The sequence below is a fragment of the Puma concolor genome, chromosome B1 (genome assembly GCF_028749965.1).
Source record: "Puma concolor isolate L17-30 chromosome B1, mPumCon1.1.hap2, whole genome shotgun sequence".
Lineage (NCBI taxonomy): Eukaryota > Metazoa > Chordata > Mammalia > Carnivora > Felidae > Puma > Puma concolor.
Window position 1 is genome coordinate 203,686,144 of NC_141670.1, and position 27,460 is coordinate 203,713,603.

The following is a 27,460-nucleotide window of genomic DNA, read 5'->3' on the forward strand; positions in this document are numbered from 1 at the left end:
CACAGCCTGCTTCTGGGAATTATATACAATTACCTGCAATGTCGCCCCTTGTCCCCGAGAGCAGGTTCCTCCCCTTCCCCCACCCCCACCCTGTCTTCTTCCCCAGGATGCACTGGGTCCCTGGGAAAGTGTCCAACATGGAGTAGGTGCTCAGTCATTTGTCACAGTCAACTTTTCTTGGGGACAATGCTTAGGGGCTCTTCTACTAAAACAAGCAGACAGACAAGGGGACAAGCTCAGAGCCTGTGCGGCCCCCCCCCCCTTCACATTACGGCTGGGGAGGGGAGTGGAGACCAGGGTGTCGGGAAGGGCTCCCCGGGAACCGTCTAACCCGGGACACCACCCACCTCTTTTCTTGACTGCCGGCCCCCGTCCGCAGCGTGCTTTGTTTGTAAGCCTCTTCCTAGGCCCCTGTTTGCCTGTCTCGCCTCCCTCAGCCCTGCACCGACCCCTTCTGCTCTTCCCTGCTCCCTGTGCGAGACCACATGTTCCCACAGCCGATGGCTCCTGCTTCCCGTCCCCACCCGGGGCCTGAGCCTGAGATTTAGAATCTGTCAGGTTGGGAATTTACACCATGGAGGGGAGGGCGAGGGCACATTCCAAGGGGGGGAGACTTCTTAGACATCTGGCCCCGCCCCCCCCCCCCCCCAGCCTGGGCACAGACAGCGTGAGCCCCTGGGACACTGTTACTGGATAGGACTTCCGCCTGGGGGAAGACAGCAGAGGACAGTGCTGAGGGCTGCTGCTCTTGGAGGCTGGAGGGAACCTGCACCCCCTCTCTCTTTCCCAGGTGTTTGAGGCTTTGCTCCCCTGCCCCCTTAGGCTCCCTCTCTGTCTCCCTCGCTGTCTCTCCCCCGCTCTGGACCAAAGAGACCCGGCTGGGAGGCAAGAGTGACAGAGACCCCTGAGGATTTTTACCTGACGCAGAGGCCTCTGGGGGAGGGGTGGAGGCAGGCTGGCCCCTGGCCCCGCAGAGGCTGCAAAGCTGGCCTCGCCTCAGAGACTCTCCGGCACCCGGACTCCATATTTTCCTGAGGCCAAGTTGTATTAGCACGTGGTGGGTACTCAAGGTGGGTACTCAGTCTGTCTAAAGCAGCCCATGATCTTGGGCGGCGACTTCCTGTGTGCTGAGCCTCAGTTTCCCCACTCTTCGCTTCCGCCCGGCAGGCTCTGCCCTGGATGGGACCTCGCACCCCCCCACACCCCCTCTAAGTGCTTCCACACCCAGGTGTCTGTCCTCATGTTCGGGGCTGCCCCCTTGGTGGCTCCTGGGCTTGGAGCACAGCCTTGCCCTGCCAGGACGTCCCAAAGCCTAAGGCACAGGCGTGGCTGCCCAGGAGTAGGTTGTGTCCCGGCAGCCACAGGGCCTTTGCAGTGCCTAGAAAGTCCCCTAGGTTCTTCTACACTGTCACCTCTTTAGAGGCCCCCGCAGAACACTTCACTTCCGCTCTGTCCTCGTTGTGGCTCTCTGTGACTTGGTCTGTCAAGGTGTTGGCACGGGTGAGGTCTGTCTCCCTCGGCGGACCACTGGCTCCAGGGCCTGGCGCCTGGCTGTTGTTCACCCCTGTGTCCCCCGGTGCCTGGAACCGTGGCTGGCCCAGAGTAGGCGCTCAGTAAGTTCAGGAAGAAAGGGAGGGAGGAAGGAAAGAGGGCAGAGAGGAGGGAAGGCGCAGGGAAGGGCCGAGGAAGGGAGGAAAGGGCTCTGGGGCTCGGCGCTCCCGGGACCTCTGCCCAGGCCCTCGAGCGGTTGGCGCTCGCTCGGCCGGCGCGGGGTCGGCCGGCAGGTGGCGGTGCGCCCTCGGCTGCGCGGGCGGCGGCGGCGGCGGCGGCGGCGGCGGCGGCGGCGGAGCCGCGAGTCCCCTCCTCCCGCCGGCTCCCTCCCCTCGCCGGCTCCTTTCTCTGCGCTCTCGCTCGCGCTCCCCAGCGCCCTCCCGCTCTCCCGGCCGCGGTCTCCCTCGCCCGCGCCGCCCCGCCGCCGCCCCTCGGCGACCATGGCGCACCGGGGGCCCCCGCGCGCCCCGAAGGGCCCCGGCCCCGCTGCCCGAGCCCCGAGCCCCGGGGCCCCGCCGCCGCCGCCGCCGCCGCCGCGCTCGCCGCGCTCGCGGCCGCTCCTGCTGCTGCTGCTGCTGCTGGCCGCCTGCGGGGCGGCGGGGCGCTCCCCCGAGCCCGGGCGCCTGGGTCCCCGCGCGGTGCTGACCCGGGCGCCGCCGAGCCCGCCCGCGGGGCGCGCGCTGCCGGGCGGCGGCGAGGACCGGCAGGCGCGCGGCGCGGAGCCCGGCGCCCCGGGGCTCGGTCCAGCGCCGGGTCCCGGCGAGGACGGCGCCCCCGCCGCGGGCCAGGGGCGCCGGGCGCGGGCGGCGCCCGTGGCCGGAGCGGCTTCTCGGGCGCAGGTCTCGCTCATCAGCACATCGTTCGTGCTCAAGGGGGACGCGACGCACAACCAGGCGATGGTGCACTGGACGGGCGAGAACAGCAGCGTAAGTGACCTCCGCGCGCGCCCCCCGCGGCCCCTGCCCTGGCCACCTCGAGCCCGCACTTCCGGACGGCCCCGGGGTCACCCCGGGCGTTCTTGGCGACTTGGGGACGCGAGTCACCTCCGCGGCGGCGCCCCTACTGGACTCTGGCCACCGGTTCCTTGGGGGAGAGAGGTCCCTAGATAATGTGAGCGCCCCGCCTGACAGATTTCCAGGACCCGAGCCACCTCGGAGGCGCCCCTAGGAGCTTCCAGAGCCCAGGTTACGCGGGAGGGGGTGTCTCCCGAGGCTTCGGGGCGCTGGTCACCTCGGTCCTTTAGGACCACCTTCACTCGTGCGCCTCGACCGCTCTGACTCCACCCGGTCTGCTCAGCGTTGCGTTCTGGGATTTTGGCTGCGGGACCCTCTCCGCCCTGGTCTGTCCGGGACTTCGCTCGTGGTCTATCCCGGAGCTCGCTCCAGGGGCTCCAGGATTTCCCCGGTTAGCTCGGCGTCTGATTCTGGGACGCCCTCCCCACCCCCTCCCCCCGCTCCGGATTCCACTAATGTGACCGGGGCTACATCTGGAAGCGCAGGGATCTGCGTACCCACGGAGTTGGGCGCCGCGCTCTCCACCCGCGCCCGCAAACTCCCTGGCCTCCCTCCACCTTCCCTGCCGCTCTGGAAGTTGGGCTCCCCCGGCCTCGCCACATCTCTTAGGGTCCTCGGCGCCTACTTCCTCCAGCGCAGCGCTGTGGTTCCTACTCCTCCGGACCGAGGCCGGTCCTTGTTGTGTGTGTGTGTGTGTGTGTGTGTGTGTGTGTGTGTGTGTGTGTGTCGCCTGCGGGGGTGTGGGGATGCCCTCCCGTTCCTCCCTGCGGGCTGCCTTGGCCTCGCTTTTACCCTGGGCAGATGACCAATGGTCACGCATGGGTCACCTCCCAGCAGCCCTACTTGATCATCTCCAGTTTCGGAAGCGTGCAGGGAGGTGGCAGCTGTTGGCCAACTGGTTGTGCGTGGGGCAGAGATGGGACTCCGCTTACTCCCCTCCATCGCTGTTCGCTCTGGTCCCCCCCCCCCCCCCGCCCCCGTCCCGTGGCTACCCCTCCCCAGCTCCTCTCCTTGACCGCTGCTGCTCTCCCAAGTTCTGGGGAGGCAGCTTTGGGCCAGGGCCCCTGCATGCTTTAGGAGTGGAGGGGTGGAGATCTATGTGCTTCCCTACCCAGGAAGGGGGTGTATCAAGGGCTGGGGGCACTTTGACCCCCTGCTTTGCTGCACGGGCGAAGACACCTGGTCTCTAGACTTGGGTCCTTTCTGCCACCTCCAATCAGACTAGAAGCTTTGGGGGGTGGTGGGGGTGGGGGTGTGAGTTACTCTCTGGACACCAGCAGGGGGCGCTCAGGGTGCCGACTGAGTGGGGGTGGGGGGCAGGTGCTCCCTAGGAGGCCTTCCCTGTCTGAATCTTGACAGAGGGGTCACTGGTGAACAAACTTTGTCCCGTGTGCTGTATGCTGTAGCTTAGGGACTGGCCGCGACCCAACAGCACAAGGCGGAAGTGAGCATCTAAGGTCACCCCGTGGAGCCAGACTCTCCCAGCCAAGCCCCCCACCCCACCTGCTGAGGTGGTCGAACAAGCTGCCTGTTCCGTCCCTTGGTCATTTTCGCTTCACGGGGTGGGGGAGGTGGGGAGAGAGGGGCACTGAGAGGTGGAGACCAGCCTTCAAAGTGGGACCGGCACCCAGCCCACCCATGCCATCCGGACTGTAGAGCCGGAGGGCTCTTCCTTGGAGGGAGCGAGGAGGGAGCTTGGGTCAGCGGGGCTGCGGCACTGGGGCGGGGCTGGGGGGGCATCAGAGGAGCCCCCCCCCCCCGGGTTTGCTCCCTGCGGACAGTGGCTGAGTTGAGTGACTGCTTTGCAACTGCGTGGCCTGTATCCCGGCTGCTGGCAGGACAATACCTGGAGAGGGGACTTGGGATGGGGGGGGGGGGGATCTGGCTTCTCTTTGGTGGGGACAGGAGGTCCAGAAGCAGACAGGAGCTTCGAAGGGTGCATCTCTCCTCTGGCCCCCTGGAAAGGGGAGGGCAGGGATAGATAGCACGCAGAAAGCAGGGCAGAGCCTGGCACTCGGCGGACACTTCAGAGGCGGAAGCCAGAAGTATCTTCTTCTGTCAAGTGTTGTTGACTGTGGGGTAGAGAGAGAAGGCACACAGTGCTGGAATGTTGACCCAGGCATTTGGCACAAGTACCTTCTCGCTCCTGCGTCACGTCTCCCGCTCGCCCATCCTCTGGAATGGGACGTTGAGGCAGACTGAGTTCTCCCCGAAAAAGCAGATCATCTTCTGGCTTGGGGGACGGGTGATGCCTTAAGAGTTTCACCTGGTCTGGGGAGTGCTCAGGAGGGGAGTGAAGCTGCTCCCGGTAGTAAATGAAGACGTTTCTCTTTTTCTTTTTTTTTTAACGTTTGTTTATTTTTGGGACGGAGAGAGACAGAGCATGAACGGGGGAGGGGCAGAGAGAGGGGGAGACACAGAATCGGAAACAGGCTCCAGGCTCTGAGCCATCAGCCCAGAGCCCGACGTGGGGCTCGAACCCACGGACCGCGAGATCGTGACCTGAGTTGAAGTCGGACGCTTAACCGACTGAGCCACCCAGGCGCCCCGAAGACGTTTTTCTAATTGTTACTTTCTCAGCGCTCCGTGCACGCTGCACGCGTGGCCTTGTCTTCTGGGCACACGAGGGTTCTGGGGAACGTGCTTTGCTGGCAGCTGTGGGGCCAAAGGTTTTAGCCGGGATGCTGTGCTTGGTTTTACCTCTGCTCGAAGGCGCCACCTTTTAGGGCTACAGGAGGGAAGACACTAACTTGAGGCCAATTTGCTGAGTGGAGTCTTTCATTTCACTTAATTTGTCCGCGTGGCGAGACCCAAGAAAGTGCATTTTGCAGATGTGGCCCACCTGGGCAGAGAACATGTTTTCAAAATTAAAAAAAAAAAAAGCATTTGCTGAGAGGGCGAGACTTTTGGAAATAGTATTTTAGAGCATCTGCAAGAAAGGAGTCACAGGATGCAAGAGACCAGCCCTCGGTCGCTGAGCACTGGGAACATGTGTGCGTTTTCCTTCCCACGGCCTGATTTCTTCCTGCTCCCATGGAGATAGATAGGGAAGCAGACTTGCTTGGGAGTTCAAACACTGCCTTTCTGTCTGTTGAGCTGCAGAAACAAATTGTTATGTGTGAAATTCATCTTTCGTTGAAACCACTGGGCATCACCTTTGAGGGATCCAGGATGGGCTTTGCACACACGCTTCCGGGTGTCGCTTCCCTGGAGCCGCCCTCAGAGGCGGAGGTGCGATTTGAAGGTGAAAATCGCGCGCTTAGGTTGCTTATTTTAAGCCTAGCTCACCCGCGTGCCTCCCCTCGCCGCCCTTGAACTTCCGCTTTGATGCATTAATTCCCTTGAACGTGAGCTTCCTGCAACCAGATCTGGGTTGTTCAGGGGTGTCACGTTCACCAGCCGATCGGCACCTCCCTCCCTCCCCTTCCGTCCCCCTCTCGTTTTCCACATTCGCTCCATGCTGTGTCTACAGGGCTGGGGATGTCGAGGGGAGTCGTGTGCAAAGGTAATTCTGAACCCGTTATCCACCTTCTCTGTTCCAGAGTCTTGGGGAACCTGGTATATGTGTGTATTTTACACCCCGAGAGCCAGGGCTCCAAATCAGACAAATGGAGCTTTCGGGGGCGTGAATTGGGCCGTGACAACTTGCCAGATGTCAAGTTCCTTGAGGGCAGGTGTGTTACATGCTAGGGTTCCCGTATCAAAGCACCACAGACCGGGCGGCTTAAATGACCCAAGTGTATTTCCTCACAGACTGGGAGGCTGGGAGGCTGGGAGGCTGGGATCCAGGCGAGGACAGGTTGGCCTCCTCTCAGGTCTCCCTCCGGGGCGTGTAGGTGGCCCTCTTCTCCCTGTGTCCTCACATGGCTGTCCCTCTGTGTCTGTGTCCTGATCTCCTCTTCTTATAAGGACCCCGGTCAGGTTGGATTAGGGCCTGCCCTAGGGACCTCATTTTAACTTGATTTTAACCTTTTTAAAGACCCTTTCTGCAAATACAGGTATGGTCAGAGGTATTGGGGGTCAGGACTTTTCTCATATGCATTTTTTGGAAGGGACACAGTTCGGCTCATAGCAGCAGGGAAGGGGCCTCCCTCACCTTTTCATTCTCTGACCTTCATGCAGCGGAGCTCAGAGTGGTACAGTGGGAGAGAAGGGTGGGACATCAAAGCTAGACTATAAGGGACGAGTACCATCTTCCCTGGTGGCGAAATCAGGGGAGGCTGCATGGAGGAGGTGGTGTCAGGGCAGGCCTAAAGAATGAGGAGGGGAAGCATATGGGAGATGGAGAAGAACCTTCCAGCGGGGAGGAACAGCGTGGGCAAGCTCTGGGAGGTGGGAATTTAAAGGTGTGCGTTATGTTGTGAGGAGGGACCGTGAATGCGTTGTGCAGGGAGACCAATCAGAGGGAAGAGGTTTGGAAGAACAAAGTCGACGTCAGCTCCTAGTGGACCGGGCCGTGAGGCTGGAGAGCCCAACGTGGCAGTGCGGGGTGGTGGTTTTTGCTTTTTAAGGTTAACAGCTTTTATTTAGAAAGGCTGAAAAGAGTGTATGCTAATTGGAACAGCTAGGCTGTCCAAGAGATGATTTGAAAATTCCCTTTTCATATCCCCCAAGAGCTGGATTCCACCACATACGCTTTGTTCTTTCTACAGAGCTCTGACCTCAGACGGAATCAGGCAGAATTATGGCTTAGGCTCCCTCCCATCGTGGCTGGGCTCCAGACAAGAGCCCGGCCCTCCGGGCAGACAAGCCGGTTGCTGGTGGTGGTGCCCAGGGAAGGTCGAAGCTGTGGGTGATCCAAGTTCCTTCCACGGGGTGCCCCCCACTCCTGCCTTCTCTCCTCTCGGGCGTCCGTGTGCTTTCGTAGAGACGGGGCCGGTCTGGCTCATCACGCAGACGGTGGTGGCGATCGACGTGCAGGCCTCAGAGCTGCCGGCCTGGGTTTGTAGCTGGCCGGATCCTTCCTGGCCCGGAGACCTTGGGCAGACCGGCTGCCCTGGGCCTCGCCGTCTTGGGGCTGGGGTGTGAAGGCTCGCGGCTTGCCGTGCAGGTGGGTAATCCCCGCGCTGTTTGCACAAGAGCCAGGCCCCCAGCAAGCGTTCAGGAAACTCCCGTCGGAGTTTCCGCAGCCTGTCGATGGGGCTGCTGAGGGGCCTCGGAGGTGAGGCCTCTGGATGGAGGCTCTTCGAGGAGGCCGCTGCGATACTGAGGCCTGGGCCGGACCCCGGAGGGGCGGTGGGAGAGAACTGCCCGTGAGAGAGGTTTCCAGCTGGGGACGGACGGGACGTGGCTGCCCCCTGCTCCGTTGGCTTCCGGGCTCCTGGCCGGCCTCCGGCGCACAGACACCATAAAGGCCTCGTCATGCAGCACTTGTGGTTCTTGGACGAACGGGTCCAAGTCCCGAGACAAAGCTGACGTGTAGTCTCGTATCCGATGGCTGTGGTTTCGTGCTGAGGCTCCATTGCGTTCTTGGAGGTGAGTTTGGTGGCCCCGTGGCACAGGGTCTTACGGTCGAGTCTGCTGAACGTTCCACGTGATGCTTTGGAATTGCAGGCCACCACAGTGCGGGGCCTCCCGGCGTTTCGGGGTGGGGACTGGATTGGAGAGAGAGTTCTGGCTCACGGGGGAGCTGGGCTGTGGCTGGTCAGCGTGTCGATGGTGGGCATCTGCCCAGGTGAAGTACTTCTCTGTCGTGGCAGCCATCACCAAGGGTGACCAGCGGCCACCTAGGGAGAGGCCGAGGCAGACCGAGGTCAAGGGACACGGTGACCCGTGCTGAAGGCCTGTCACGTTTGCTGTCAGGATGAGGGCTGGACAAACCAGTCAGGGACCGTGGGCCTGGTGTCTGGGCTGAGAACAAGGAGAGAGGGAGGGAAGCCTGTGTTAGGACAGGTGACGGTAAACGGAGATATATGCACGGGGTAAGCAGAGTCAATGCATCCGTAGGGAGACACCCGCCCTTTGCCCGGGGTGGCCCAGGGGGACCTGGGGTCTTCTGCCTTCTTGCTGTGTGGGGAGAGACCCCATGAGTTGGAGAGCCCCGGGCGAAAAGAGGCTTCATATTAGCCCTTAAATCAGCTGCTTTCTCTAGACAGTTACGGGATACAGTGAGGGGCAAGGTCAAACACGGCCCCTGTCCTGGTGAGATGTTTGCTCAGGACGGGAATTCATCGCAGGGCATCCTGGCGCCGTGAAAACCTGCTCTGAGGAGGTCAGGGAGGACTTCCTGGAGGAGGTGGTAGTGAGGTGGCTCTGAAGGACCAGCAGGGTCACTGTCCCCTGGGCTGAGGTGGAGAGTGAGAGGGTGGGAATACAGAGGCCCGAGGAGAGGCACGGGGGCCTGATAAAGCCCGGAACACTGGGACGCAGAGAGGACATCCGTCAGTCAAGCAGCCTGGCTTGAAGGCAGATAAACAGCCCCATTAATAAAGTTCCCGAACCCGGTGCACAAATCCACTCGCACTTTAATAAAGTGGCTATTTAATTTGTAGTTGCGCGAGGGTTCCTGAGAGTATTTTAAAGAGGTCGTAAATTAACTCCCCCCTTCCGCACGTCCCTTCAGAGAAGCACGCCGCCCGGCGCACAGGCCTTGTGAAGGGTTGCTGTTGCTTTTAATTTTTATTTATCATATTTGTCGGAGGCAGGCTCAGACCCTGGAGGACGTGGCCAGGGAGCGTGGGGTTGGAGCAGTTGGAAAACGGGCTTGGGTAATACCGAACGTCCCCGTGCCTCCTTCCATCTAGGAGGACCCTGACGAAGAGATTGAAAATGGCCTCGTGTTTGGGGGCGCCCTCTCTTTCCCCCTTTAGCCTCCAAAGACCTAGCTATTTATAGATTCCTACCAACGGCTTATTTCAGCCACCCCCCTTCCCAGCGCCCGGCGATCGTGTGGGTGCTCCGAGGAGCACACAGGGACGCCGACGACCCGAGACGCCCGGCTGCCCACTGTTGCTGCTGCCTTCCCCGTGTTCAGAAGCCCCGGGGAACAGGGGAGCCCGGTTCCTGAGGCTGGGCTGCCCGGTTCCTGAGGCTGGGCCGGCCCGGTTGGCCGGGTTGACCACTGCGTTTGAGGGGTTGAAGGCTTATGCGCAGAACCGTTCGCAGCCTGCTCTTGCCGTGGGAATCCTGTGAAAGCTGGGGTTCCGCGCATAGAGGCCACGCCACATAAACGTGAGACGTGACACTTTCCCGGACCCGTGGGCCGCCCGGTCCCAGTGCCGCGGAAGTGGATGGCGGGGGTTGGGGTCGCCCCGTGCTGGCTGGTCCCCGGCAGGTGGGCACAGGTGCACGTGGGCCCTGACCTGCTCCGGCTTCTGCAGGGGACTCTGAGGCTTGTGTTCAACCTCTGACACGCGCCCGCAGAGGGCGGCAGCAAAGTCTTTTTTATTTTTTTTTATTTTTTTTTAAACGTTTATTTATTTTTGAGAGAAAGAGAGCGCGAGGGGGAGAGGGACAGAGCGAGAGGGAAACACAGAATCGGAAGCAGGCTCCAGGCTCTGAGCTGTCGGTACAGAGCCCGACGTGGGGCTCGAACTCATGAACCGTGAGGTCCTGACCTGAGCTAAGTCGGACGCTCAACCGATGCAGCCACCCCGGCGCCCCATGCAGCAAAGTCTTTTTAACTGAAGCCGTGTGGCTCGGGGCCACGCCACACAATGTGGCTTGTGCCCGTCATTTTTATCCTGATTAAGTTCCGTTTGCGGTCTTAAAAAATTAATAGAGGGACTTGAATGTGAGCTTTCACAGGAGGACCGAAGGAAAAAGGAAAAGTCAGATGATGCTCTTGGGAGGTAGAAAAGTTCCATCTCATTTTGCATTTTCTGTAGCAGTCGGTTACTGTATTTGCACAGAAAATTACAATCTTTTAATTAGTTTCTTCTCACACCACCTCGAAGATCTTAAAATAACACCCCTCTCCTTCCTCAGTAATTTTCTTGCAAACGCAGATAATTTCCCCCCGCAATGTTGAGCTCGCCTTGTCTTCGACAGGGCACGTCTCTCGCACGGTGCCATTTCCTGATGCTCGGAGATAAATTAAGTTCAAATTAAAGGAAGAAAAGAGCCCGGCCGAGTGTGGCTGCTCCTATTCAGATCAATTTTAATTCAGAAAGGGTTCTTTATGAGGCTTCTGCACCGTGGATCTATTTTCCGAAGCGTCAAGACGCGGAGATAGTTATCTCGCCGGCCTGGGCCGGGAGCTGGCGTTCGTGGGCTGGGGTCAGCTGGAAGCTCCTCCTTTCTGAGGTCACTTGATCTCGTAAAAACAATTCCTCGTCATTTACAGAGCGCTCCTGACGAGTAATAATGAAAGTTAATAAGCTCGGTCCCCATTTATTACGCCCGTTACCGTACCGGATGCCTCGCAGGCGTTACCCCTGGAAACGGTCCCGCAAGGTCCACACGGTGATGACGTTCACTCTACGGATAAGAAACGTGAGGTTCACGGCAGCGTGGGTTGTCCGAAGCCACAGGGCTGACATGGGGTCCTCGTTGGGACTTGACTTCTTTTACTCTTAAGCCTGAGTGTTTTTTCAAAGTTTATTTATTTTTGGGACAGAGAGAGACAGAGCATGAATGGGGGAGGGGCAGAGAGAGAGGGAGACACAGAATCGGAAACAGGCTCCAGGCTCTGAGCCATCAGCCCAGAGCCTGACGTGGGGCTCGAACTCACGGACCTCGAGATCGTGACCTGGTTGAAGTCGGACGCTTAACCGACTGCGCCACCCAGGCACCCCAAGCCTGAGTGTTTTTTAATGTAGTGTAAGAAGTGTTTTTCTTTGTCTTTTATTGCTAGTTTGGAATTGTGATGAATACAAGCAACGTAAAATCCATCCATCTCCGGAACTTGTCCGTCAAATGGAAACTCTGTCCCGTTATTACACACTACGTCCCAGGGGCGCCTGGGTGGCTCAGTCAGTTAAGCATCCGTCTTCGGCTCAGGTCACGATCTCAGGTTTGTGGGTTCGAGCCCCGCGTCGGGCTCTGTGCTGACAGCTTGGAGCCTGGCGCCTGCTTCGGATTCTGTGTCTCCCTCTCTCTCTTTCCCTCCCCCACTCGCACTCTGCCTCCCTCTCTCAAAAATAAGTAAACATTAAAAAAAATTAAACACGAACTCCCCGTGTCCCCTGCCCCCAGCCCTGGCTCCCATCCACCATTCTCCTTTCTGTCTCCATGAGTTTGACTTCTCTGGGGACCTCGTGTAAGTGGAATTATACACAAGGCTCCTTTTGTGACGGGCTTATTTCACTGAGCACAGTGTCCTTGAGGTTCATCCGCGTGGTACCAGGTGTCAGAATGCCTTTCCTTTTTAAGGCTGAGTAATGTTCTGTTGTCTGGATGGACCACGTCTTCTTTACTCACCCGTCCGTCCACGGACACTTGAGATGTTCCTCTCATGGCTGTTGTGGATCCTGCCGCTGTGAACATGGGTGAACAGATACCTGCTTGCACTTCCTTTGGGCGTGTGTCCGGAAGCAGGACTGCTGAGTCATGTGGGAATCCCATGTTGATTTTCTGGTTGAGCCTGAGGTCTCGGCTACCGCAGAAATTGCTCTCGTGTCTGCCTTGAGTTTGGCCGGCTTGCCAGTTAGTGGCAGGGTTGCTGTCCCCAAAGAAATCCATCGCCCGTGGTTTTGCAGGAGAAATACCGACAGCGTCAGAGGCGATCCCGCGTGGAGAGAGGACCCGGCGGTGAGACTGTGTGAGGGCACGCCTTTTGTTTCTGTGTTCTTCCGATAATCCCGGGTTCTGCCGGTGACCCAAGGGAGGGGTGGTTGCTCAGAGCCCGGGAAACCCAGGTCTGCCCGCGTTGCAAAGTCAGAAGGAGGCTGGTTGGTCTGATGCCCGGCCGAGGGTGGAAGAGAGGCTGTCTGGGGAGACGCGGGGCAGGGGCGGCCGCATTTCCTCCGGCTGGCAGCGTGTGCATTTCAAGTTCAAGCTCGTTTCCCTTCCTCCCTGCTTTTAGGGGCTTTTCCCTATTGACTGCCTCATTGACCAGTTAAGTAATTCAATTTTGCCTCTGTAAAAAATAAAGCACTCCATAAAAAATCTCATGTTTTTCTCAATTTATTCCTGTCAATACCACTTAACCCCATCCAGGCTTATTTTCTCATTTATCCTTTGACCGTCGAATGGGGCCTCTGGGTGTTTGAATCCCGTAACACTTCTTCCTCTGTGATTCGAGGTGCACCCCCCGCCCCAGACGCACCCTGAGAGGTCTCCTGGCCCCAGGGACCGTCCCAACCCGCCATGGGGGTTCCTAGCTCTCTCTGTGCCGTGGGCTCGCCCACCCCAAGTCCAGAGAAGCCCATGGAACTTTGTCAGGATGTCGTTTTTATAATGAGCGTAAGATAAAACATACGGGACTAAAAGGAAACCGATTCTGTGGCAATAGAGTTATCAAAATACTGAAACGAAATACTTTACTGACACATCAACAGGAGCCCAGCAGAAGGCAGAGACTCGTATGCGTGTAGAAATAACGGTAATGCGAGGTGGGACGTGGCCCGTGGGAAGAGAGGGGACAGACGGACCCCACGGGCATGATTTCTCTTCCCTGTCGCCCCCACACCTCAGCCCCTGCTCCCCGTGCACTGTGTCCCCTAGGCTCCCCTCCTTGGCCCCGCAGGCCTCCCAGTGGGGGCTTTTGTCTGCCTGATCTCTGCTGTCCCCCAGAGCCTGGTGCCTAGTAGGTGCTCAGTAGGCAGTAAGTAGGTGTTCAGTGAGGTGTGCCTATATTTCCCTGGACGCCCGCTCAAGTACAGCACAGCAAAGCCTAGCAGTATTCGTGCAACATTCGGGTAGGATAGGAGGTGGCCATGGGTCCTGAAGGGCTGCAGAGCTCACTTCCAGCCCCACCTCCCTGTCCGCTGGGGGTCTGGGAAGGCCCAGAGCATCGCCCCCCTGTCGCTCGCACGGCCGGAGAATGACAGAGCGTGGCTCCCTGTCCAGCCTGCTCTTTGAAACAACTACAGAGCGGGGAGGGTCATGTTGGTTCCCCGGAGAGATGGAGAGATCTCCTGCCAGAGACCAGAGCCATCCAGAAGCTTCTGACTCGTGGTGGTGGCTGTGCAGCCAGGCCACAGCACCGCCTCCCCTCTGGCCTTTGCCCTTTGCCCTTCGACCGGGAGTCAGAGCACTCAGCGGTGAGAAAACACCTGTTCCAAAACGAAGCTGGGGCTCTTCGATAGCTCGCCCGTTTCCAGCCTCATTTCACTTATAGGAGACACCTACCCCCCTCCCCCCCACCCCTGTCCCCACCCTGAGATGGCTTGCTGAGCTTTCAGACAAAGACAGACGACTGGGTGGGCTGAGGCACTGCCACCAGCGAGGTCGTCCCGGAGGGGTGGCACCGGCTCGTGAGGAAGCGTCCTTCTCACGGTCCCGCAGGGTCTGGTCACCTGCCGGCAGCCCCATGCCCAGCGGCCCCTCGGAGTGGCCTCCTGGAGGAGTGGCCTCTGTCCATGTCACCCTCCTTCTGCATCGTGGCTCACCTTCAAGAAGGTGCCGTCTTTGGGGGCCGACTGGGGTGCCATCAACCCCCCCTTACGATGGGGCCTGGGCTGGGGAGGAGGGTCCGCCGGCCTCTCTGGGCCTCGGTGTCCTTGTCCCCACAGGGGCTGTCAGGAGCCGCCCCTGCCCTGGGGCGCAGGAGGAGAGCCCAGAGTGCAGGCTGGAGGGCCATGTCCCCACGCCTGGTCCCGTGGCCCCGGAGCTCACTGAGCCGCCAGCTCCCCAGCGGCAGCCTGCGGGGGTTTGCGCGGCTACGACTCCCTGGACGGGGAGTACAGCACAGCAAAGCCCAGCGGTGTTCACGCAACACTTGGCTCCGAGCGTCTGCGCAGCAGATGAGAGAGTATTTCTTGACGACGGCCGGTTTTTCACAAGTTCGTGATGTGAATTATTGCCTGGAATGCTCGCCTCTTCAGATCAAGGCTTCCTGTCCATCCCGCCCCAGGCGGCCAGAGGCCTGGGCGGCACAAGGGATTCTGAAACCCGCTGGTCTAGCTGAAGGGAGCCTTGGGCCCCCTTCCCTAAGATGCTAAGATGCCTTTGCTTCCCGTCCCCATCCTGGCCGGCCCTGGACAGTCCCCAGCATCCTCTGGGGCACAGCCGAAGCCAGAAGGAGGAGCCCCGGACACCGAGGCGGCCTTGTCCCTGTCTGCCTGGCCCGGCCGCCTCTCTCCTCTGGGGTGTGGAGAAGGGGGATCTGCCACAGTCTGGTGCCGGCCACCTTGGCCTCTGAGCTGAGGGGGAAAGGGGTGCCGGGGGCCGTCCGCGCCGCGTGTTGGGAAGGAAGCAAATTGCCCTCAGCACTCCAGGCCATAGGAGAGTCCTGCCTTCTGGGACATTTGCAGATGGCCTCTCAGGGAGTTAGGGTCAGGGCAGGGCCTTGGCAGGCCGGGGCTGGAGGCACGGCTGGTCTTCTGCCTTCTGCCCCTGTCTCTCTCCTGCAGACACATTTTCTGGGCCCCCTCCCCGTGTGCCAGGCTTTGTTCTAGACTTACAGGACCAGAGAAGCAGAAACCCACTGCCCAGCCTGGCTCTCAGCCTCACAGGGGCACACGGGCAAGGACGCCAGCCGTGGGAATATGGCGGCTGGGGGAGGGCGGCTGGGGGGCGGTGCAGTGGCTCCGGGGATGGGTGTGCTCACATCCTGTGAGTACCCAGAGGCCCCCACCCCGGGATAAGGCTCTCTAGCCGTTGCCATGTGCCCGCCCACCCTGCTCACTTTGCACCCAGGCTGCCACTCTCCTGACTCAGCCGTCAGAGGCTGGCCGCTGGCCTCCAGGCTCGCTGGCCTCTCAGCACACTGCCCAGGCTGGGTGAGGCACCTGTCACTTGCCAGGGGCAGGAGCCCCACCTGTTGAGAGCCTGTGACTCTCACAGGGCCCTCGTGTGCGTTATTCCTCCTGAGTCCCCGCGGCCCAAGAGGTTTGTCATCTCTGCGTCCTTCTGGGGCCCAGCAAGACCCAGGGGCTGGGCTTGATCTCAAGCCAGCGTCCTTGGAATTTTTGTGGGGATGAATCACCTCGTCCCCCTGCTCATCGGCGGCCTCTCTCTAGTCCCATAGATGAGCTGGCGGCCAAGCCCCGGGCTGGGGTCTCGTGAGCACGGGGAGGTTCTGAGAGGCCGGGCGGCTGTGTGGACCCACCTGGCCCGCCTGCCCAGGCTTGGGAAGGGCAGGGTGGGGGCTGGGCCTACCTGTCCCCCCGCCTTCCCTCCAACTCCGACGGCCTGGCCCCCACCTGCCCCATTGCCCCCACCTGCCCGAAGGCACTCAGGCCCTCTTCAGGCCATGGCCCTCCCCTGGGGTGTCCCCTCTGCCCTGCTGCCTCCTGGCCGAGTGACCCCGGCCGGCTGCTCACCTCACGGAATTTTGTCTTTCTCATCCTTAAGCGGTGATGAGGCTGTCCCTGACCTTGTTGTGGGCAGAGGGTCAGCACACGGAAAGGGCTGGGCTGGGCGCTGTCACCGACTTCTGCTCAGGGTGCCCCTCCTCACCCCTGCCACACTGCCCCATCCTTCAGGGACACGTTCCCTCACCCTGGACCTCACTGGCCTCCTTCTCCAGGGCTTCTAACCCCTTCCCAGCTCCGGGCTTGGCTGGCCCACCCTGGGGTGTTGTCTGGGGTGCAGGGGGTGTCTGCTGAGCCCGGGCAGAGCAGCGGGCCAGAGGCTGCCCTAGAGAGAGTGGGGTCAGCTGTGAGCCCGGCTCGCGGGGCTGAGACAGGCCCCGGGCTCGGCCCAGGTCGGCTGTATGTTCGGAGTCGTGGAGCCCCCCGAGAGTGGCGGCCGAGCCTCACCCCCGGCTGGCATGTGAGCACGGATGCGTGAGTTTGGGATCATTTCCAGTCTGGGATTTGCTGGATCCCTAAGCTCACCGCGATGCCAAAGCCAGCAGACTTTCTTTCCAGCGTGAGGGGAGGAAGGCAGAGTGCCAGGATGACCCCCCACTCGTCTTCGAATCTGAGAGTTTTATTGACACCCGTGGGGCTCGGCCTGAATTTGTACTTCCCGTACAGGGCGTTTGAGAGAGCGGTTTTGGAATGGTTGATTCGCTGCTTCAACAGCAAGGAATTGAGAGCCTGTCCAGGCCGTACCTGTGCCAGGTGGGTGGGGTGAGGTGGCCGAACGAAGCCTGGTCCCTGCCCAGAGAGGGGGACAGATGATGACCCGGGGCCACAGCCTGGTCCCTTCCCACAGAGGGGGACAGATGACCTGGGGACACAGCATAGTCCCTGCCCAGTGAGGGGGACAGATGGTGAGCTGGGGACACAGGGCAGGAACGGGTGGGAGGGATGCATGGTGAGGGGGTCCCTAAGTGGGGAGGGGGAAGCAAGGGCACGTGTGGGTCGGTGGTGAGGGACGGTGTCCTGGAGGAGGGTGGCATTTCCCCGGAGGTCTGTTGGGGTACTGCAGGGCTGCATGTGGCAGGGGGTGCTCAGGGAGAGCTTCCCGGCTGGCCCGTCTTCCTGGGTGCTTATCCAGTGACTTCTCCATTGCCGGGGACTCCTGTCCTGCTCTGGACCTCGAAGGGGTGCCCGGGAAGGTGGCTGTAGTGCTTGGGGCTGCCTGTCCTCTCCTAGGCGAGTCCCCCTGTTAGACGGGGGGACACGGTGCCCGCCTCGTCATGCTGTCATGGCTCTGTGTTGAGACACTTCGAGCAAACGCTGGTCGCCAGGCCTGGCACCCAGGGCCCGTCTATTCCAGGAAGGGGGCCCTAGGACCCGCCGCCTGCTGACCACGTCGGCATTTTGGGGCACCGGGTGGGGGGCTGTGGTCAGCCCTCTGCCAACACCTCGGTGCCCGCAGGACTCTTCTGGGAGCTCCTGTCTCTCCCGCAGGCCCGGAAGTTTACAGCAGGGCTGAGTCGGGGCCGCAGACTCACCTGTGTGGGAAATTTCTCGGGTCTGCGTTTCTTTTCTCCAGCGAGTAAATTCTGGGTTGCCTCGTACTGCACGGAGCAAACCTTTCCCCCGAGTCTCCCCACCTGGAGAAATCTTGGAGAGCTTCCCAGAGGTGGCAGTGGGGAAGGAGAGGAGGGAGGGAGGGCATCCAGGTGGCTTGGGAATGGGAGGAAGAGCCTAGAAGCCTGTAGGTGCTGCCAGTCAGTCACTTCCCCAGGTTGTTGTGGCACCTACTTAAAGGCGTGGATCTGTGGGTCGTCCTCTTGAAATTCCACAGAGTGCACAACGTCCCACCCACCGGGCCATTGAGAAGGAGGCAGTGCGACGGGGTGGAGGGGCGAGGTGAGTGGCTAAGAGTCTGTTGGCTAATCCTTAGTCCCTTCCTTGCGCCTGGAAGAAAGGATAATGGCACGTCTCTTTCATGGTTCAAGTGGATAGTGAAGGGTGTCTGTTTCTGCATAATTCCGTCAAGCACGTTCCCGGCCTTCTGTGTGCGGAGGCCTGAATCTCCATGGCTTCCCCGCCTGGAGGTCCTGTCCCCCCTCCCCCATACCTCCGAGGAGGAGGTCGAAGGCAGAGCGGGGGGTGGGGGGGGCAGGGTGCGGGGACCCAGGGGTGACAGCGTTCAGGTCTTTGCCTGCTACCCCTTGGCCGCCCAGGGGCTTCTTCTCTTCCTGGCCCCTGCTGGGACGGACTGTCTACACCATGTGGTCCCCCCTGACTGTTCCGGCCGACTGGTCAGACCTTCCTGCTTAGCTTTAAGGTTCTGTGAGGGTTCGTGTTCCTGCTTCCTGTCTTTCCCCGTAGCGCCCATGATGCTGTGCACGGAAGGGCGTGTGTTAGGCAGGATTCTTGATTCCGAGTCCTAGTAACCTGACTTCAAGAAGCTTAAGTGAAAAAGGAGACTCATAGGCTCACGGGAAGCCCAGGGTGCTGACTTCTGGCTCCAGGGGCCCTAACGCCCACACCAGGCACGGTCCCTCCGTCTCCGGCTCTGCCTCTGGGCTCTGCTTCCCCGTGTGGTCGCCTCCTTCTCCGACAGCCCACTCGGGTTGTGGCTTTGTGGGAGACCGAGGCTGCCGGCGCTTACCGGGACCCTCGTGCCCGCCCTGCACCCCTCACCCCGGCCAGAGGGCTGAAATGCTGAGTGCCAGGCTGAGACCCCAAGCCCAACCCTCGACCCACACAGCCTGAGACTCAGGGGGAGCAGTTCTGGGTGGGACCCTACAGAGGGCAGGTGGGGAAGCTCTGGAAGGGGCTGAGCTGCAGCCTTGGGTCTCGACTGGCTTTGTCGGCAGAGGGCCCTCCTCCCACCTCGGGAGAACACCCAGTATCGTGAATGATGTCCCCACCCCCCAAAGCCGGGACTCCTAGAGGGGTCTGTTCTGGGCACTGTGATATCCACCGGAAAAGGTGACAGAGCTGTCTCCGTTCACGTGGGCAAGGCTGAGACAGCCTCTCTCACCTCGCTTTTTATGGTTTACTGTCTGCTGAAGCCCCAAGCCTGGCCGGCCAAGGCCGCTGAGCCCTGCCTGGGGCCATGTCCTCTCCACAGAGCTCATGAGTGAAAGAGGCCCCCACTGCCTCTGACCCGTGGACTGTGACAATCCTGTGTGGGATGCGTCATCGGGCACAATGCCCGCCCCGTGGATTCACTGTGGCGAGGCCGGTGGCCGGAGCTTTGCGGTGACAGGTCGGGGGGTGAAATGCCAGGGGGGGTGGACATCACCCAGCAGAGGCCTTAGAGCCCTGGACCCGAGCCACAGGACGGCCTGAGCAGGGCTGGAGGCGGCCGCACCTGATGGTGACGTGGACTGAACGCAGTCAGGGAAATGGGGTCCGAACGGCACGGTTGTCCTGGCCTGGAGACAGAGGCTCCAGTGGTCTTGTCCGTTAGCGGTGATCTCCGTCTTTCAGGGCCTTTGGGTGTGCCACCAGAGTCTCATCCCAGAGAAGTCAAGAGCCACTAGTGAAATCACCTAATGCGGGTGTTGAGAGGAATCTTTGAGCCTGGCGGCCCCATTTTGCAGATGGATCAACCGAGGCCTGGGGAGGTTGAGCGGTTGGAACAGACTCCAGAGCTGTGAGTGGCAGAGCGGGGTCTGCGTACTCTCAGGCCTGCGCCCTTTCCGGATGGAGACCCCCGAAAGCCTGGGGCCTCTGACCCTGGGAAAGGCTGTCTGACGCCCGAGCCAGCCCTGGCTGTGATCTCAGGAGTTGGGGTGGCTGGCGCGGGCTTCTGGGGCTCTTATTTCACATTCCTACCCAAGCCGGGAAGTTCCGTCTAGGGAGTGAGCCGGGGGCCGCCCGCGCTCCTGTTCCCTCTTGGGAGTCGGCTGCCTGTCTTTGTGTTGGGGTCTCCAGCCCTGGGTGTCTGGAAGCAGCCACAGGGGAAGGTGAGTCACAGATGGTCTCCTCTGGTCTTCGGAGAAGGGAGCCAGCCCCTGCTCACGGCTCCTCTGCCAAGAAGACAGCTGTCGGGTGGGAAGGCTCTTGTGTGGACTCATTCATTCATTCGTTCACGTGGGCACCTACTGTGAGCGGAATCTTGCCGAGGAGGAGGCCTGGGATAGACTCGCAGGGTCTCAGCATTTCCAGGGTGCTTGGGATCCCTCCAGGGATGGGAGGCTCACCCCTTGCTGAGACAGCACATTCCAGGGTGTCTGGTCGCTGCTGAGAGTGGCTGAGGTCAGCACCGCGCTGGGGTTGCAGTGAGAAGACGATGCTGCCCCAGGCGGAGCGGGTTGTCTGGTGGATGTGAGGACGCCTGTCTTTGCTGCTTGGGTTTCTGGGCTGCGAGTCTGTTCTGCTCCGAGAGTAGGGAGGGGTGAGGTCCTGCTGAGGGGCCAGGCTTTGCCTGCACTTGATGGCAGACACTGGAAAGCAGGGGTGAGGGAGGCTTCGGCCACGCAGGGGAAACCACCCCGCCCAGGACGGGTCTGTCTGGTGGCTGGTGGTGGGTGGGGGACAGAGGGCCGGGGTCTATGGCTGGGGCCCTTTGCTCAAGGCCATGTCTCTTGTGGCTGCTGTAACGGGAGAGCCACACACCTGGTGGCTGAGAACACAGGTATATTCTCTTATGGTTCTCGGGGTCACAAGTCCAAGGTCAGTGTCACTGGGCTGCAGGTAGGGTGTCAGCAGGGCTGGTTCCTTCTGGAGGCTCCAGGCGGGGAGGGGATCTGATCCCTTGGGTTTCTCAGCTTCTGGAGGTGCCCCCACTCCTTGGCTGGTGGCCTCTTCCTTGTGTCCCATGGCCTCTGCTCTGTGGTCAAATCTCCATGACTCTGACTGTGTCTGGTGTTCTTTGGCGCATGGCCACCCTCTCCCCCCCCACCCCCCACACTGAGCTCTGCTTCGGTCATAGGGCCCTCCGGGTCACACCTCCTTCTGCCTCCCTCTCATAGGACCTGGAATTCTACAGGCCCATCCCGATCATCCAGGACAACCTCCCAACGCAAGGTTCTCAGCAGCACCTGCCAAGTCCCTTGTAAGATAACATGTGCACAGTTTCTGGGTTCAGGGGCATCTTTTGGGGCTGGTGTTAGCTGCCACTGCCCTCCTCTCCCATGGGCCTCCCCTGGCCCTTATGCGGCAGACCTGGCCAGCTGTTCTCAGGTCCCCCCCGCCCTGCCCCGTTTGTCTCTGGCTTTTGCACCTGGAACCGTCTCTACCTGGCCTGGAACCTTCCAGCGTGGCCTCCTAACCACGGGCCTCCCCTGCTTTGGCCCCACCATGATGTGCATGATATTCTGCCCTCCATCATCTTCCCAGGACACCCGCCCTGGGGCCCAGAGGACCCCGCAGCCTTGCTCACACCGTGGCCCTCAGGTACAGCGAGTGTCAGTGAACGTCTGTGGAACGGACGGGTGAATGGAGGCGTCCATACTTGAGTCGCAGATAAATGAGAGGAAAGCTCTTTTTCGAGCACATCTAACCAGGTTGCCTGATGCTGGGCCTCTGGGCCCATCCTTCTGTCTGTTGACCTGTTTGGGGGGTGCCATGAGGCTGAGTCTGCGTGCTTTTACTTAAGACAAAGGTTTTTATTTTGCTTGGAGGCAAAATTCGGCCAACTTCGAACGATACGAAATCAGTAAATGTCTACTGAGCAGGTGCAAATGGAAGGTGGCTCCCCAGGGTGGGGAGGGGAGGGGAGGGGAGGGGAGCTCTGCACACCCCTGAGAAAATTGCCCAGGGCCTGTGGCTTCTGCTCACAGGTGACCTGTTACTGAGTTGTGCATGGGCACGTGTGACAGCATAAATGAACGTGAAGGAAGAGCGCCCGACAGCTGCATCCTGTGCAAGGAAAGAAGCCATGAGGGAGGGTTGTTGTTGGGGGGGGGGTGCTTCTGCCTGCAGGAGCCTGGAGGACGTAGGCAGGGCTCACAGGGGATGCGGGGGGCCAGGCTTTTCGACGGTCACAGGTTTTACGATGGTGAGGCTTGAGGGATTTGGGGAGGGCTGAGGGCCCTGCAGAGGGGACAGCTAAGCTGAGCTGGGGTCGTGGCGAACAGGGTCCCCGGCCCGCCCGTCCCGCTGGTTAGCTGAGTGATGTCGGGCGGACCGTGGCATCTCTTGGAGGCCTGGCCTCCCCACCTGCACGTGTGCGAATGGCGGGCACGGCCGAGCCCCTGAGCCCCCAGGAGGGCCCCCCAGGAGCAGAAGTCATCTTTGCAGGTTTGTGAGCCGTACGACTTGGCTGAGGCAGGAGGTCGGATTAAACAATTAAGGAAATCTGAACAAGGAGATCCCCGGCTTCTAATGGTGCCTGGCGGGTTCACCTCCCGTTCGGCCCTGCCTCGCCTCCTATTTGCACTCCGTAAATGGATTCTAAAAGCTTTCTTCTCCTCCCTCCCTGCGAGAATGGCCTTGGTAGCCAGAAAGGAAATTAGTTTCAGGGCGAAGCCTATTTTTACCGTGGTGGAGACCAAACTGTTAATTACCTAGAAATCGCATGAGGATTTTTAGCCTGGAAAAGTTTTTTTCCTTGGGTTCAACTTTTCATGGATATTAATTATAGATACCGGTTTCAGCCCACTGAAATAATTCCTCTCTCAAGAGATTGAAGACTTTTAAAATGCTGTCCCTTGTTAAACATAACGCGTATTCTTTCTACTATTTTGCTGCTCGGTGCGTGGGATGGAAATATGAGATTGGGGAATTTAAAAATGATTTCATACCTTGTCCGTATTTAACTAAAGGTTGATTCCAGACTCTGTGTGTGTTTCCAAATCTCCGAAACCAGTGGGGACACGATGGTAAAGGTTGAGAAGGCAACCCTTTAATCGTGTGAATATTAATCCTGATAGAAATGTCACGGCTCCTCTCTGATGCAGAATGCGTCTGCCCGTGTTTGAGTCCGTGAAACGCCATCCGGGGCCTCGCAGTGCACGTGGGGAGACACGTCCCAGGCAGGCCGAGACGCTGGTGTCCCTTCAGATCGATGTTCTGGAAATACCTACTCGGTGTCTACGTTCCGGCCGTTAAGACTTCGCACAAGCAGCACCCCTTCCCCCCCCCACCGCCATTCCCGAGTGGGCCACGGGCCACAGGCCAAGCCACACAACCTCCAAAAAGCCCTTCCCAAGCCCAGCCCTTCCCGGGGAGGGACTGGAAGGGACTGATTTCGGCAAGGGGTGGGCTGCTGTCCGGCTCAGGAGGAGAGGGCCCAGTGGAGGCCCCCTCCGCCCCCCACCCCCCCCCCCCCCGGTCTGGGGCGTCCCTGTGCAGACACTCGAGTCATGTGCTCCTATGGCCTTCCCGGAGCCCGGACGCTGCTCTGTTATCGGGCTCCTTCCCAAGCGCACGTTTGGATGCTGTGGGAAGTGATTTAGGGGGTGGGTTGGCGTGAAATTTCCGACAAATCGTTTCAGCACACTGCACATTTAATTTCTTTTATGTTTCCAAGTTGCTGTAGAAAGTAAATGATTAATTAAGCAGCACCCACACAGTTTTTTTAAAAAAAGGAATGATTTTTCAAAACAGAGTAATGCCCCAGTGATTTGTCAGAGAGAGAGAGAGAGAGAGAGAGAGAGAGAGAGAGAGAGAGGAAGGGAGAGAGAAGAAGGCTTTAATAAGCAGAATGCTGTTCAATAAATCATAATTACTTATGTGGGCAAATGCGTCAGCTTGATGGGGGCGCCCACTTACGCGTCTGATCACACTGACTTTCTCTTTCACGCTGCAGAGCTGGGTGCACCCCTGGGGTCGACCAGATGTCTGCAGGCCCTTATGGGCACATGTTACCACCTTTTTGGTTTCCTCTGAGCTGCTGAACTGATATCCTTGAAGAGTTACGCCCAAACTTTGTGTATCTCAGACTCTTCCTGGGGGAGCTTGGTAGGAAGGCAGGCTGCAACCTACCTCGGGTGTCCTGGGTGGGGGGTTAGCGGGGTGGGCCTGGCGTCTGCGTGTTGAATGAGCTCCCCAGGCTCGTGTGATCTGCGCCTCCGTGCGAGAGTCCTGTCTCAGGCGGTGTGGCCTGAGACATGTCAGATTAATTAAGCACGTCAGATTAATCTGACTTGATTAAGCACGTCTGTGTTAAGTATCCTCTGAGCCTCCGGCCCTGTGCTAGGTGGTGGCAACCATCATTACTGCCTTCATGGAGCGTGTACTTTAGCAGGAGAGAGGGACACGAAGCCTATAAAAAAACAGCTAAATCAATTCAGACAGTGCTAAGTGCTACGGAGAACCTCAAACAAGGAATGACCTGCAGGTGATGGGGGCTGGGGGCAGGTCAGGGATGCTTGAGCAAATTGCCAGGCAAGACCTGGGGGAGGCACTGCGGGTCTGAGCCGGGAATGAGTGTGGCACGTGTGCGGGACAGAAGGGAGGGCAGTGCCACGTGGCCCAGCCACGTCCCTCCTGCGATGTGCGCACCCCAGGGAAAGGAATACCTCTGTCCCCCCACACCCTTGCACGCCGATGTCTGTGGCAACGTTATTCGTAATTTCCCAAAGTGCGGCAACCCCGATGCCTATCAGCCAGTGAATGGAGAGGCAGCACGGCTTATGTCCACACAGAGGAATACTGTTGGGTCATAAAAAGGAAGGAATCGCTCACGCACGCCGCCACATGGGTGGGCGTTGAGACCGTGGCGCCCACGGAGGGCCAGACACAAAGACCGTGTGTGTTCTGATTCAGGACGGAACCCAAGCTCGTTTTTGACCTTGCAAGAAGAAAGGTCTAAGAAAAAAGAAAACCACCGTTACCAATAATCCCCTATTTCGGAGGTACGCGTCTAACCTTCTGGTCATTCCCTTCCCGTGTGGCTTCTGTGTGAGGATGAGAACCGTGCTTTGGAGTTTGGAGCTCTCGGCGCAACTAACATTAAGTGGCAAGCGTTGTCCTACGTTGGTGAAAGTCCTTTTAGAGGTGACTGGGGGCGTCTGGGTGGCTCGGTTGGTTGAACGTCCGATTTTGGCTCAGGTCGTGATCTCACGGTTCACGAGTTCGAGCCCCGCGTCGGGCTCTGTGCTGACAGCTCAGAGCCTGGAGCCCGTTTCAGATCCTCTGCCTCCCCCCCGACTCTCTGCCCCTGCCCGCTTGCTCTCTCTGTCTCTGCCTCTGTCTCTCTCAAAAATAAACATTAAAGAAAGAAACTAGGGGTGACTGTACCTTCATTTACCATTTTCCAATCGTACCCCTGGAAGGATGCTTGTTTTTTACTATAAATGATTACATTTTCACGCATTAACCGAATGGGCGCCCTCTGACGTAACTCTGTCCGTGTATCTGATGGTTTTCTAGGACAAATTTGCCGAGAGGGAGCCAAAAGTCAGGAACCTCCAACATACTAGTTATGTGGACGTCTTCCAGAAAGATCCACCGTGCATCCCAGAACCACAGCATGCCTAGCGTGTGATTAAGTGACCAGCGCAGGCATTACGTGGGCCCTTCCCAGGAAGGGCTGGGCTTGGAAGGACTTTCTGGAGGATGTGTGCGTGGCCCGTGGCCCGCTCTGGAATGCTGGGTGCGAAGTCCCAGTGCCTGGAAAGCAGGCAGAAGCTTTGTCTGGGGGAGGTGGGTGGAGCTGAGTGGTCCCCCCAGGGGATGGGCGGAGCGGGGAACCTCGCATGGGCACGGCCTGCAGACTCCTGCCTCTGGCTCCTGGGGCCTCGAATCTGCACGGCTTCCGGGTGTGGACGAAGCTGTTGGGGCTGCGGCCTGAGTGTGTTAAGAGGCCATTCCGCAGGGAACGAAGCCCGGAGAGGCTTCTGTGATCTCACGGCAGCTGTGGTGGCCTTCCTCCTGCCCGCATCCTTGCCAGGGTTTTGCTGAAAGGTTAAAACAGAAACCCAGGAGTCTCTGCTTAACTAAGCCTTTTATTGCTTGCCCCGCTGAGCCTTCACGCTGTTTTCTCTGGTGTTTGGAAGCTTTCTGAGTGTCGTGGTCAGCGGGGCCACGGGGCTGACTCAGGAGTGACTTGGACTTCAGGGGCCGGGGTTCCAGGCCCCCCGCCTCCCCCTAAACAGGCACAGGCTCGGGCAGGCGTCGTCATGCCAGTGTCCTGGGGCGACCGTGGTTCCCTGGGACCCGAGGCTTCCCCTGCGTGGGCCCCTGGTTTCCGTGGACAACTCAACTCGGTTTGGCAGCAGGGAAGGGGCGGGCGGGAACGCGGGACCCCTGCTCCCGCCCCCCGTAGCTGCGTGCCTGCCCGTGGGGGAGCAGGGACGCGGTGGCGGCCTGGCAGGCGGTCTGGGCTGCCGTGTGTGAGACTCCAGGTGTGGCCTCTGGCGGGACGGGCCTTTCGACCCCGGGCTGCGGCTCGAAAGGCTTGTTACAGCGAAGGTTTAGCTGATCCTCCCTGGAGGGTCTTTGGGCAGGAGGAGAGGATCCCACCAGAGGGGGGCCGGAAAGCGGGGTGTCCCGAGGCGGAGCGGGGTTCTCCTCGTCCACCCCCAGCACACAAGCACCCAGCGCTTTGTTGCCACAGGCCTGGGCGAGGCTCCACGAACTCATTGGGTCCCGAGGCAGGTATACTGTTCTCACCCAGTTTGCAGATGGAAGAGCCGAGGCACAGAGAGGTTAAGTAACTTGCAGCAGGTCACACAGCTCGGTGGCCAGCCCTGGAATTTGACCGCGGCCACCTCACTCTGGAGTCACGTTCTTTTTTTTTTAATTAATTTTTTTAATGATTTTTTAAAAGTAGAATTTATCGCCCAGTTAGCTAACATAGAGTGTGCCCTTGGCCTCGAGAGTAGATTCCCATGACTCATCACTTACATACACCACCCAGTGGTCATTCCAAGTGCCCTCCTCGACGCCCATCACCCATTTTTTCCTCCCCGCCTCCGCCATCAGCCCTCCGTCCGTTCTCTGCATTTACGAGTCTGTGGAGTCTGTGTTCTTAAGCCGCACGTGTGGCGGGGAACTTCCCCGGGCCTCTACTTTCTTATCTGTTCAATGGGATTACTGATGCCTGTGAGCACAGAGCGGGAACCCGAGGGCTGTTTGATCTCGTTATTCATCGTTTCAGCAGATTAGGACAGATGTGCAAAGAGAGTGTGGATGCCGCAGGAGGTGGGACCCCCTGGGCTGGTGGGGAGGGCTGTGGGGGGGTTGGGGGGGTCCAGGTACCGCCAGCAGGAAGCTGATTCAGCCCCACCTGCTGGGAGGCCGGAAGCTCCTGCGAAGCCAGGCTGTGGCCAGATGGTTCCTCACCTTGCGGGGGTTCAGCCCCAGGGGCGGCCCCGGGAGCCTGGCTGGGAAGGCAGGTCTGCCGATGTCTAATCTTCTCCTCTACATCTGCCTCCTTGAGCCTCGAGTGTGAAGGTAAGTGCACCATTAAGGCCGCAAACAGGAACATGCAATTAGCTTTAATATTTTGTGGTGAGTGGGGTGGGGTGTGAGGAGGGAAGCCGGCCTGAGAATCCTTACTTTCCGGTGTTTGGCTTCGATCCATTTCCTCCGCTCACACTTGGTGATCGATCGTGGTGGTCCTGGCTGGGGGAGGCAGAGGGGTGAAATGGGGGTGGGGGGACTGGG

General features: G+C 59.6%; 1 protein-coding gene across 3 annotated transcripts in view; it reads left to right on the top strand.

The window, feature by feature from the left end:
- Window positions 1–1,976: 1,976 nt before the first annotated feature.
- SORCS2 (sortilin related VPS10 domain containing receptor 2) overlaps window positions 1,977–27,460 on the top strand; it is a 456,995-nt gene continuing 431,511 nt past the window's right edge. For all 3 annotated transcript variants that reach the window (XM_086705524.1, XM_086705526.1, XM_086705523.1), the window contains exon 1: window positions 1,977–2,477. In XM_086705524.1, the coding sequence (XP_086561650.1) occupies window positions 1,992–2,477 (486 nt within the window). In that variant the 5' untranslated portion in view covers window positions 1,977–1,991. The remainder of the gene's footprint in view (window positions 2,478–27,460) is intronic.